The 13,001-nt window shown below is 41.5% G+C and overlaps 1 protein-coding gene across 2 annotated transcripts in view; it reads left to right on the top strand.

Moving 5' to 3' along the window:
• The first annotated feature begins 5,125 nt into the window (after positions 1–5,125).
• The window catches only part of rspo3 (R-spondin 3), an 85,063-nt gene continuing 77,187 nt past the window's right edge, over positions 5,126–13,001 (top strand). The window contains exon 1 of one of the 2 annotated variants that reach the window (XM_048531129.2): positions 5,126–6,211. In XM_048531129.2, coding sequence (XP_048387086.1) covers positions 6,115–6,211 — 97 coding nt within the window. In that variant the 5' untranslated portion in view covers positions 5,126–6,114. Of the gene's footprint in view, positions 6,212–10,893; positions 11,128–13,001 lie in introns of those variants that run through there. The other variant, XM_048531130.2, reaches the window with a different exon arrangement.

A 13,001-nucleotide genomic window follows, 5' to 3' on the forward strand; every position in this document is an offset into this window, starting at 1 on the left:
TAAAACCTTATCAAAAGGGTTTGAAAGTTGACTATCAACCTGTTTGGCCACTTTATCATCACAGCTTCCATGGCCGTCAAATCCTGGAGTGGAACTCAAGCCTGGAACTCTGGTTCAAAGGAAGGGTTGCTTCCCGCTGTGTCACAAGACCACCTGGCATAAGACTATTAGGGGATCTAAAAGTTGTGGGAATTCAGAAATTAGAAAGCAACAGATTCTCGTTAGCAGAGTTACATTAGGATAGAAGAATTTATTAAGTGTGATTTATTAGGTAATGTCAGTGGGATCTGTATTGTTTCTAATTTACATCAGTAACATGGATGCAGAAACTCAAGATATAACACATTTTTGCAGATAATATCAAACTAGGAGATGTAATAAATTGGACTAATAGATGAGAAATGCATCTATCTCTGCCTTAAACATATTCAAAGATTAGTGTCCACAGCCCTCTATGGTAGAGGATTCCAAGGGTTTAGAACACTGAGTAAAAAAAAAATTCTCCTTAGCTCGGACTTTAGCAGTCTCTTCATTTTTGTACTGTGCCCAAGTTCTAAACTCCCAGCCCGGGGAAATACCTTAGTTACATTGATCCTGTCTATCCTTTTAAGTATTTTGTAAGTTACAATGAGATTACCCCTTATTGTTTGAAACTCCAAAGAATAAATGTCCAGTTTACCCAATCTCTCTTCATAAGGCAATCCTGCCTTCCCAGGTTCAAACCTGGTATTTCTGCATCTATGATATAATATCGTTCCTCCGGTAACAGTTAAGAATTTCTCTTCACATGTGCTTCTCCTACCAAAGTGAATATCCTCATATTTTTGCACATCATATTACATCTACCATGTTCTTGTCCATTCAATTAGTCTGTCAAAAACCTCCTGAAGATAATTTACAACTTATCAGTAACATACATTCCCATTGAACTTTATATCATCTACAAATTTGTAAAGGGTAATAAAAGAGATTCTAGCTTATGAATAGGATAAGTTAAATAATGGCTGCATTAGGAAGATCAATGTGAATTTCATTTTGATGATTTGCAATTATTCATGATGTTCTAACATTAAGAAAAACATTTAAGCTAAAATGAAGATACAAACAAGTCTTCTTGACACTTAACCTGAGATCAAGATAAATAGCTAACATAGGAAGCGACAAGTAGAAGTGCCATAAGAAAACGTTGTTTGGGCAAAAGTAAAATGACAATATCAGGACATCTTGAAAGATCTACAGCTATGTTATGGATATATTGATATAATTAAGACTAGGATTAAAAAGAAAATCTGAGATTTCAATTTTCTGCAATTTAATGACAAGTTGAAACATTCTGATATATTTCTGAATTTTGAGGGAGAAGACACAAAGTTAACCCATTTTAGAGTTGATTTCAGCAAGTAAGTTAGACACTATTGCCTAAAGAATACAAATATGAAAATGGCACTCTGAAAAGTTTTCAATACAGCAAAGAAGTTAAATATATGGGTGACAGTTCGGTAAATTTAGAATTTGACTTGCAATTATTGTTACAATGTAGTTGAACAAAAAAATGAAATTTGAATGAATTTGTCTTCGTACATTAAATGAGAAAGAAGCAGCAAATTTAGACAGAATACAAGTGTACTTGTCACCAAAGCTTTGCTTGATTTTGGATTTTTGCTGGATTTTGGGTTGGGCCCTAAAGATTGTGAATAATTTGGCCCAATTTGGATCAGGACCTGATCAGGTGTACTCTAGAGCTCTGTGGGAAGCTAGGGAAGTGATTGCTGGGCCCCTTGCTGAGGTATTTGTATCATCAATGGCCACAGGGGAGGTGCCATAAGCCTGGAGGTTGGCTAAGGTTGTACCACTATTTAAGAAAGGCGACAAGGAGAACCCACAGAACTATAGGCCAGTGAGCCTAACATCAGTAGTGGGCAAGGTTTTGGTGGGAATCCTGAGGGACAGGATTTACATGTATTTGGAAAGGCAAGGACTAACTAGGGATAGTTAACATGGTTTTGTGCATGGGAAATCATGTCTTAATAACCTGAATGAATTTTTTTGAAGAAGTAACAAAGAGGATTGACAGAAGCAGAGTAGTAGATGTGATCTGTATGGACTTCAGTAAGGCATTTGACATGGTTCTACAATAAGTAGTAACCTTACTAGCCATGTACTCTTTGGTTAGTAAGGTTAGATCAAATGGAATGCAGGGAGAACTAACCATTTGGATACAGAACTGGCTCGAAGGGAGTAGGCAGAGGGTTATGGTGGAGTGTTACTTTTCAGACGAGAGGCCTGTGGCCAGCGGTGTGCCACAAGGATCAGTGTTGGGTCCACTGCTTTTTGTGATCAATATAAATGATTTGGATGTGAATATAGCAGGTATGCTTAGTAAGATTGCAGATGACACCAAAATTGTTGATGTAGTGGACAGCAAAGAAGGTTACATCAGAGTACGATGGGATTTTGATCAGATGGGCCAATGGGCCAAGCAGGGCAGATGGAGGTTAATTTAGATAAATGTGAGATGCTGCATTTTGGGAAGGCAAATCAGGGCAAGACTTACATACTTAATTGTAAGGTTCGGGGGAGTGTTTTAGAACAAAGAGATCTTGGAGTGCATGTTCATAATTCTTTGAAAATGGAGTCTCAGGTAGATTGGACAGTTAAGAAGGTATTTGGTATGCTTGCCTTTGTTGGTAAGTGCATTGAATACAGCAGTTGAGAGGTCATGTTGCAGCTGTACAGGGCATTTCTTGTGCTACTATTGGAATACTGTGTGCAGCTCTGGTGCCCGATTATAGGAAGGAGTTTGTGAAACTTGAAAGGGTTCAGAAAAGATTTACAAGCATGTTGCCAGGTTTGGAGGGTTTGAGCTACAGAAAGAGGTTGAATAGGCTGGGGCTACTTTCTCTGGAGCAACAGATGCTGAGGGGTGACCTTATAGAGGTTTATTAAATCATGAGGGGGATGGATAGGGTTAATAGATAAGGTCTTTTCCCCAGTGTTGGGGAGTCTAAAACTAGAGAGCATAGGTTTAATGTGAGTGGGGAAAGATTTACAAGGGACCTATGGGGCAACATTTTCTTGCAGAGGGTGGTGCGTGTATGGAATGAGCTGCCAGAGGAAGTGGTGGAGCTGGTAGCATTACAACATTTAAAAGACAATTCCAGATTTTGGACAGCTGGCTTTGAGAGACTGCTTGTAATTTAAATCATTCTCTGCTTCAGTGTATAACATGCATCCACAAACAAATGCACAAGCAACTCATTTTATCTAAAATCTTGAAAACAGAAGAGTTTCCTGACGAGTGGATAGAATGAAGATTTTCTACTGAGTGGGGTTGTCCAGAATGAGGTGGCATCACCTTAAAGTTAAAATAAAGTAGTCGGAGTTGAGTCTTAGTCAGTTGAAAATTTCAGAATTGAGATTGTCAGATTATCATTGAATAAGGTTATTGAGTTTCAGAAGAAGGGGCCAGAGATGGAGTTAAGATAAATATCAGCCATAATCCGAATGAATGGTGAAGCAGACTCAAGGAACTGAATGGTCTACATTCCTATATTCCTAAGCTAAAGAGTGCACCACTGGGAATCATATATGATTGGTTGTATCAACAAAGAAACTTTATAACTATATTATTCCAACATAACATTTTTGTGGTAATGATGATAGTCATTTCCTCACCTTTTTGGATGTTAAATTGTGAGACTGATATTTACTCTGCTGCAAAAATGAAGGTACAAGTAAAGGTATGACATGAATATGTTACCTTTCTCAAAGAAAAGAAAGCATACCTCAAACAGGTAGAAAACTGAGTCAAAACAAAACAGAAAATGCCAGACAATTGCAGGAGGTCAGGCAGCATCAGTGGAGAGAGAAACTTGACATTTCAGGCCGTGAGGAAAAGTTATCAATCTGAAGTATTAACTGTATATCTATCTCAGAAGATGCTATCTGGCCTGCTGAGTTTTCTTAGTATTTTACGTTTTATACCATGTAATTCTGCAGATTCTGACAAAATACAGTTGCTTTCACATGTGTAAAAGCGTGTTCCCTGCATCGATAACAAGCTGGCGTTGTGCTGCCACTATCAACGCAGCAATGATTGTACAAGAGCAAAATACAGGCACCATGAATACTGAGCAACTGAAGTTTTAAAAAAACGCAGAAAGTGCAAGGAATACTCAGCCGATCTGGCAGCATCTGCAAACCAAACGACGTCCTTTCCTCGTGAACAACAATAATATCCAGCCTGCATTGACGTTAACAGGCCAGCACTGGTCTTAGATTGTTCCTGTGCGCTCGGCTCTGAGAGCACCTCCAGCTGGGTTCATGCGCGTTCCGCAGACTGCACAAACTTTTGTAAAAATCCATTGTAAAATTTTAGACAATTTAAGTGATGGCGAACTATGTGGACGCATTATTCCAGCCGATTTGTATTCTTTTAGTGGAACTGCAATCAAATACTGATTTCATAAACCCTGTTACACGCTCTTAACTGTAGAAACTTTAGAACTGTAGGCAAATGTAGGAAAAAAACTATATGAGAATTTTTTTAACAAAACAAATTTCAAAGCAGTGGACGTGCAATTTGCGCTGAAAGCGCTTCCCACATTATCGCAATTTTAATAGGATTACCCCTAGCTTCCTTATTTCTGAATGAGCAACTGTTCCTGACATTTGGATCTCCCTGTTCTGTATCGTTGTTTCACTAAAAGAAATTCCTTCGCATGGAGTAGGACATTTCCCAAAATGATGTAAGCCTTAAGGTTGGAGCGTTTTCTTAACATATCGCTATCTCCATCTAAGTCAGCTCGTGAATTGGTACAGGACTCGCTCTGTTGATCATATTGCACCCACTGCATACGGGCAAATGACACGGAATTAAACGAAATTGGAATCCGATAAAAATCCTATCACATAACCTCTCAAAGAGGCCGGCTCCCGTTAACTGTCTTGTGAAACGTGGTATTTGCTCTGTTTGGGAAAGTTAGGCGAAATGGGTAGAGAAATGGCTTTATATTGTCTTCAAGCAGAAGGGGCGAGGTCAGGCCATATTTACTGAAAAAAAAGACAAGTATATTAGACAGAGCCCGATGCTGCCTTGTGGAGATTGTATGCGCCAGCTCACGTCATATGATCTGCTCAGTGCTGTTCTCCTCAGTCATATCGCCCTCAAGAGTGCGAACGACCTCAGCGCTGCTGCTCTGCAAGAAAACTTCGCGTTCTTGTTTGCCCTCAGCTCGACAGACGCTTCACACCTCCCTCCGCTCGTTGGACGAGAAGAGGCTGCAACTCTGTAATTAACCTGAAACTATCGAGCGGTTAGCAGCAATGACTGGCGGAGCTCCGAAGATGTTTAGCACCACAGCGTGAGACTGGCAAAGGCAAGCAATCTGCCGCAAGTGGCCAGCTATCGCAGTCATACTGGAGGGAGTTTGGATTGCAATATGAACTGCGGGGGAAATGTCTGAAGATATTTTATCTTGAATTTTTTAAGTGTAAAGGGAAATTGCACTAAACCAAATCTGATACGAAAAATGAAAGGCTTATTAAGCTTTTTGTTTAAAAAATAACATTATATACTTTCAGTTAGACTGTTCATCGAACGCTCTTTTAAAAATTTCCGTGATTTAAGGGTCTGAATGAACTGCAATCAGATAGCTGGAAAATTATTTCAGAAAGAATTACCCGAGTAAAACATTGGCATTTGTTCAGATTCTTGAGCTGTAGATGGCTCTGAAGGTGTTAAAAGTGACAGTTATTGACTGGAGACGGCAGAGCAGATGTTGACGGGACCTGGTCTGAGGCTATCCAAGGCGTTTCTTTTTAAAGAGGTGAAACCCCAGCACTGAGTTCTATGAGGAGGCTTCCAAGACACTTGGCTGCAAGATGTTACTTACAAGTCGGGCCAGTGATTCCGGGGCCCTACATCAGATCTGCAGGCACGTTGTAGCACTATAGATCTGGAAAGGCTGTTTTTACTGTTCTTTTTCTTTGCTGCATTTACATCGATAGCCAGAACTTGATTTTTAAGGAGCCGAGGATATCCCGGAGATTCTCCCAAGTGAGCTCCGAGTCACTGCTGCAGCTGCTTTTAGGAGACATCACCCGCAGGTTACTATGCAATTTCGACTGATTTCTGTGGTTCTAATTTTATTAAACTGTATGGAATACATTGGCAGCCAAAACGCCTCAAGAGGAAGGCGGCACAGACGAAGTAAGTTCGATTTTTAAAAAATGTCCTGTTACACCTGCTTACATTTCCAAATACCGGTACGACTTTTGTTTTCTCTATTTTTCTGTGTCGTCTGTATCTATAGCTCCCTTTTACATTTGGTCATGTAAATTCTAAACGTGGCTGCCTCAAACCATTTAAAGTTGGCGCGGAGGGGGCTTGTGTAGAGAGGGAGCGTGCACTTCAGTTAACTTTTCTGTCAGTCGGCTGTTCAAACCGATGCTTGAAAGTAGTGGGGTCTGGTTGAAAGTATTACCCTTTAAAGAAAAGGTACAGTGATCTACAAAATCGCAGGCTCAGTGCCTGGTTCCCGTCTCTAATCTCGGATATTTGCTGAGTTAATTGAGGAGTTACAACAATTAAAAAATTGTCCCTGAGGAAGGGGAGTGCGGTTCGCCTGTTGCTATAATTTCAAACAGCGGCTATCCGCTGGTCTAGTACAGGTCGCTTTTAACACTGGGAAGTCAGCGTGCCGTTGTGAAAGCTGGGTCAGCGCCTACTTCATTACTACTTGTAAGAACTCGGATTTAAAAACAGTGCGCAAAGAATGGCAGAAATTAAACCACTGAAAGAGGCGAAGTGCCGTGCGTGTGTTTGCTTTCTTACGTTTTATTAATTAAAGAGAGCAGGATATTATGGATCTCAGCGAGTGAATGGACTGACTGACATGCCAGCATACCTGTGCATGGGGGACCGTGTCTGGTTGAAAGGGCAACACGTATTGCGATCAACATCTATTCTCACCCGCCAGTGTTTTGAAAAATGTGTAGGTCAAGGGTACGGGTAGTCAGGTCACCAAAGCGGGGTCAATAAGTGCATATTCCCCCATCGGATGGAGTTGTTGCGGCTGAGAGCGCTTTTGTACTTGACACTTTGCTTATCGCCCTGAGATCGCGGCGCTAATGTGCTTCTTCAGTTTGATTGCAGAAGTATTTCAGTACTTCGCCTCTTTGGTCAACTACATGTAACCTGAAACTTACTGACAGACGTTCCTCGCAGCCCCTACTGCTTAGCGCCATGTAGGAACTGAAATAAGAGATCGCACATGCATTGCCCGTAAAGGATACTAGGAAGTGTTGTGTATGTTTATTTTCTTTCAGACAAATAACCATCGCACACCACCTTCTAGTGTCAGTATGTCAGTCCGGTAAGGCATTGGTTAAAACATAAGCATAATATGTGCTCAATGAGATAAGAAAATGTAATAGATTTTGGGGATGATTAATGAATATTAAGGAAGATTTAATATGTTTATATAAGAAAAACATTAAAAATAACAACGCTCTACAAATGAATGCATGTCTTTACAGGTCATTGATGTTTGTAGATGTCCAAAAAGCATCAAGTGTAAGATTTTCACACCAGTTCTTGTTAGAAGTGCAAGGACAAAGACAGTTCCTTCACAAATCAGGAACAAAAACCAGAAATTGCTGGAAAAGCTCTGCAGGTCCGGCAACATCTGTGGAGAAGTCAGAGTTAATGTTTCAGGTCCAGTGACCCTTCCTCCGTAGCCGGACCCTCAACCCTAACTCTGATTTCTTTGCACAGGCGCTGCCAGACCTACTGAGCTTTTCCAACAACTTCTGGTTTTTGTCTCTGACTTACAGCATCCGCAATTCTTTCGGTTTTTTTCCCCCCACTTCCTTCACAATTCAGTTGACATCAGTCATCAAAGCCTGTCTGAGCCGTCCTTTTGAAGGTTTCCCATCCTCTTATAATGATCTGTTATGAGTCATCTCGACCCGAAACGTTAGCTTGCTCTTTCTCCATGGACGCTGCCTGACCCGCTGTGATCTCCAACATTTGTTGTTTTCAATATATCTGCAGTAATTTGCTCCTACATTGTGATTATCCCCATCCCGACGCCCCACTTCGCTCGAAAAAAGAACCGAGCGACCTTTCTAGTGTTAAATCGGACGCAAGGAAAAGCAATTGTAAAACAACCCGAGCTCAAAGGATGCGGCGACCAACAGGATTCAGCCTTGCTCCATGCCTACACATTGATTTCAAATTTTAAAAATCCTTTGGCTATACCCTGAATGGCTGGATTCCAAGCGACTGGTCTATTTAGTTTGCAAATCAGTGCCTCGAGCAGGTAACATACTGGCGAATTTCTCGCTTCTGAGTCCCAGCAACTCTCTCGAAGCGCGCCAAGACATTCGCTGCAAGATCATCTCGACACCTTGTGCTTTCGGGTGATCCATTTCCAGTTGGAATAACTGAGAAAAAGAAGGCGCCTTAGCGCCGAGAAAAGCTCCGAAAGCATTTCTAACACCATTTCCAATCCTGGAGCTTGAAAGCCTGGGGATCAGTAGAGCAGAAAGCCATTCAGCAGCTTTCAAGCGCCGAGACAGAATTAGCCCGAGTAGGCGGCGGTAAATGGTGTTTGGATTTGGATGGATCCCGCTGTTGTGGGAAAATGACAACAGAGTTTGAGTCATTAGGAGAGGCTGGTTAGGCTTTGTTCTCTGGAGCCCAGGAGTTTGAGAGGTGACCTTTTAAAGGTTTACAAAATCATGAGGGGTGCGGGTGGTGGTTCTTTTAAATATCTGCTACCCTCGTCCTTTTAGGTGATAGAAGGTGGGGTTGAAAGGTGCTGCCAGAGAAGCTTTGATGACTAGTTGTACTGCAGCCCTCTCAGCGTGGGAGCTGGAACTCTGAGCGGAGACAAAGTGGAAATGTTCACTGAGCAGTGAAATATCAATGAGTTGCAAAACGAGATTGGACTCAGAACGAGCAACAAGTCTACACCCTTGCTCGAATCCTGACACAAAACCAGAAATTGTTGGAAAAACTTAGCAGGTCTGCCAGCATTTATGGAGAGAGATCAGAGTTAACGTTTCGGGTCCAGTGACCCTTCTTTAGAACACTGAAGAAGATGGCACTTTGGCCAAGAACCTTTTCAAGTTCCCTACGTTTGGGAATTCAGTCTTCGTTGACTTTTTTAACATACATTTTACGAACCCCGCCCCCCCCATGAAACTTTGGGTTGGAGCTTGCGAGGTGAAAGGATACATTTTGTTTTCTGCCATTCCTTCAAACACCTCGTAAATACCGTGCGAGTCAAACTCTTACATTTGCGCTATTGTGGTAATCGGTGTCACAACGGAATCAGCGACTGGTGTACGGGACCAGGCTTTTGTGAGATATGTAACATGCATGTACTGAGTTCCAGTCTTCCCCGCCCACATGCTTCCCAATATCACTGCTTCTACTGAGGGCGAGGCCTCCGGGGGAAATTCCGAGCGAAAGAGTAAAATATCCGATTACTGCCTGCTCACACCGCAGATTTGTTGTACTAAAAACTGGGTTCGAAGACCTTCAAATTTTGATCAGTTTGGAATCATTTTACATATGCGTATCTAGCACAAGCCTTTCAAGCGAACACCTACTGCGACATCTTGTGTTGTAAAATATTATTTCTAAGTCTACTTAACGCGACTGCTAAAAGTGGCGCCTATTGTCTGCCGCATGTACAATTGTAACTATTCCCGAGCTACAGCGTTACAAAGAAATTCGTTTATCCCGGGCCGTGGGTAATTACGACGAAGGCAGAATGATAACGACTGTATTTTTTGCTTACACCACTTTATAATTATCCAGTGTAATCCGGTCTGACAGGACATTGCAATTTGGGGAAAAGGCAACAGGAAAGCAAAAGCCTGCAGATGCCGGAGAAAAAAAAATGCCTTGTTTCCAACACAGTTAAATATTGATCGTATTGAAGGCTTGGCCGCAGTGCCAACATTTTGAAGAAATTTTAAGATGCAAGCATAACTTGACCATTCTGCAGCCAATGTAACAGAATGCGTAAACCAAGTTTGAAATTGAACACCAATTTATGAAGAAAAAAGATTTGGGAGTCATTTGTTGGATTTAATATATTCTTGCTGCTAGGTAGCTTGGTACCCCAATGGATGTGTTTTCCTAGTGGTGTTTTGCGTGCTGCTGTGTACGATTAGGGAACGTCACTTGAAAAATAAGTAACGTTAAAGCTCTGAGCAGACAGGCTGGTCTCAGGTTTTATCACCGAGAGACGAAGGGCTTAAGATTCAGGTAATGACACAGAAGAAAGAATTCACGCCCCTTTTAAAAAAAATGCGTTTGTTTTCTAAACCGAATTGAAACAAGATTTGAAAAACAAACGTGATAGATCATTTGAATGCAGTTAGCTCCAGGCACCTTCTCCCTTTGTTATCCCTGCAGCTGGAGAGGGCGGGGGACTAGCTCCATTACAATTCGTGGTCCCAAATCACAACATCTAATCATGTGTGTTGAAGGGTCTAGGCCCGAAACGTCAGCTTTTGTGCTCCTGAGATGCTGCTTGGCCTGCTGTATTCATCCAGCCTCACATTTTATTATCTAATCATGTGTGTGTTTACTGGCGGGAGATCGCGCACCAGAAACAGGTCTGCGCTCGGGTGGTTTCGATTGAAGACTCAGCGACGTTTCCAGGTTTCTTTGAGAAAATGATTAATTACGAAATTAATCCAAAACAACGCACCCGGCGAACGTACAGAGCTGTTACAACAATTTGGATGTTAACATAGCTATTTAATGACTTTATGAGAATTGAATTGGACGAGGATACCCCCAAGTCCACGGCAACAATAATGAATGTTGTAGATTAAGTTTTGGCAGAAGCGTTAGTGAGCGTGAATAGAATGACCGTACAGGCTTCTGAATGATGGCATTCAGCAGAGATTAGTCTGTGGGTAAAACAGAAAAAAGCCCTCAATGACTGAAAACCTCGAATGTGAGGAAATCTTTTCCAATCCGATTGGATTTGCCTGACACCGAGATGATGAAGGGACACATTAACGTCGCAGCTGAGATTCCTTTATCTTCAAAGCACTGGGAAGTGAAACATTGTTACAGAGGGCTCCCAAGCGGTGAAGGTATGCTCCAGTAGTAAAACCAACAACTGATTTTTAAAAAGTCAGCGATTTCTCTGTACCGTCAGATGAGTGTGGGAGGAGCTAATTGTAAATGTTGAACGAATTGAAAAGCGACAAGCGAAACCAGTCAGAGAACCTTTTGAAATGTTATGCTCTTGAAACTAGAACATTTTGTCAGGATTGGTGTCGCAATATGTGAGATGATCCAATTAAAAATGACTCGTAGTGACTACTGTATGAGGAAGGCCGTTCGAGGCATTTCAGAACTGCTCAAATAGTTGTAGGTGTAACAGTCCATTTTATAAACTCAGAAAGATAATACTATCTTTCAGAAATTAACACTTTTTTCTGGAGCGGATGTAGTGGTTTCTCCTGTCTAACTGATGCCTATAGTGACGCTAATGTTCTTTAGTTGCAATGTCGAACAGCACTAATGTTTGGGAATCACTCCCCCAGAGTGTAGTTCACATTGGAAACACATTCTGGCTTTTTCAATTGAGATCTGATGGCAGAAGAGAGATAGAAGTCTGTTACCAAAATAAATAGGACCGAAGTTACTTGATTCTACAGGGTTCAATCCACAATTGTTCACAAAGACTGTGATCAGCCCACAGCCAACAAGAGCGCTGTCATCAATCTGTAGGTTAATAAACACAGTGACAATGTCGAAAGTCCCAGTCAGTATCCTATGGGATACCTACATGTCAGTTCTGGTTTGGTAATTTTAGAGAAACATGAAAGGCAGTTCGACTTGTTTAGTTGAAAGGCCAGTTGCTTTTAGTTTAGCATACAGTGGCATTACTTAATGTTTAGCTTTGTTTAAAAGATGACAAAAAATCATAAATGATTAAAATATTAATTGCTGTTCGTGGATCAGAGTAAAATTATGACTCAATGCCCCCTCCCCTTTCCCAAATAAATTTCCACGTGGGAAATGGTAGTCTTTTCAAAACCCAGCGGTTATAATGCGTTGCGTCGTTGCCTGTTTGTGCAGCTTTAGAACCCACTTATTGCTTCCAATAACACTCTGAGCGATAAAAGTGATTTACACCGTTCCCCTACGAGCCCCACAGACGGCCGGTTCCAAACACAACAGCTCCCATTACAAATGGCCTGCTGTGTTCATCCAGCTCCACACTTTGTTATCTTAGCTCCCATTACAAATACAACATTGGACTTTTTTCAGCACAGAGCAGGATAGTGTCCCTGATATAACAAGGTGCAGAGCTGGATGAACACAGCAGACCAAGCAGCGTCAGAGGAGCAGGAAGGCTAAGTGCGCCTTTCTGGTTCTGCAGCTTAAATCGACAAGAAGGAATGAACCTTTTATTTTATATTTTTCAATGACGAACCCACGGAAACCAATATCGGAATGTTTGAGAATGCAGGAGAGGCATATGAGAATAATTTTCATACTTACAGGTTCATTCTGGTACAATAAGTCCTCATAACATGTTGGAAGGTAAATATGTGTCCTCATTAATAATCCAAGTATGGTTTGTGGGTTTGAACCACTGCAGTGCGTGGAAGAACCACACTGTCTCCAGTTTTAAAATGAACCCTTAAAAACTGTAGCTCTTTCATCACCCACAGAAAACTGAATTCTGGAGATCAAGCTTCCAAAGGTTTAAAGAAGGGTACTCCAACCTTACTCATACCCATCCCCTGTCCTTTAAACTGTCGGATAGCTTGAGCCCAGGTAAATCCCAGATATGTCCAGATCTTCAATTAGAGCTCCAGTGGCATTGCCTTCAATCAAGCGCCGTTTCTGTCCACTGCTCCCAGTCTGGAAAGACAGATGCTCAGAGCTTTCCTCAGTTAATGCGCACTTAAATGACCGGCGATTATGAGCAACATGTTTTTAAAATATGACT

Source organism: Stegostoma tigrinum, chromosome 4, assembly GCF_030684315.1.
Source record: "Stegostoma tigrinum isolate sSteTig4 chromosome 4, sSteTig4.hap1, whole genome shotgun sequence".
In the NCBI taxonomy this organism is placed as follows: Eukaryota; Metazoa; Chordata; class Chondrichthyes; order Orectolobiformes; family Stegostomatidae; genus Stegostoma; species Stegostoma tigrinum.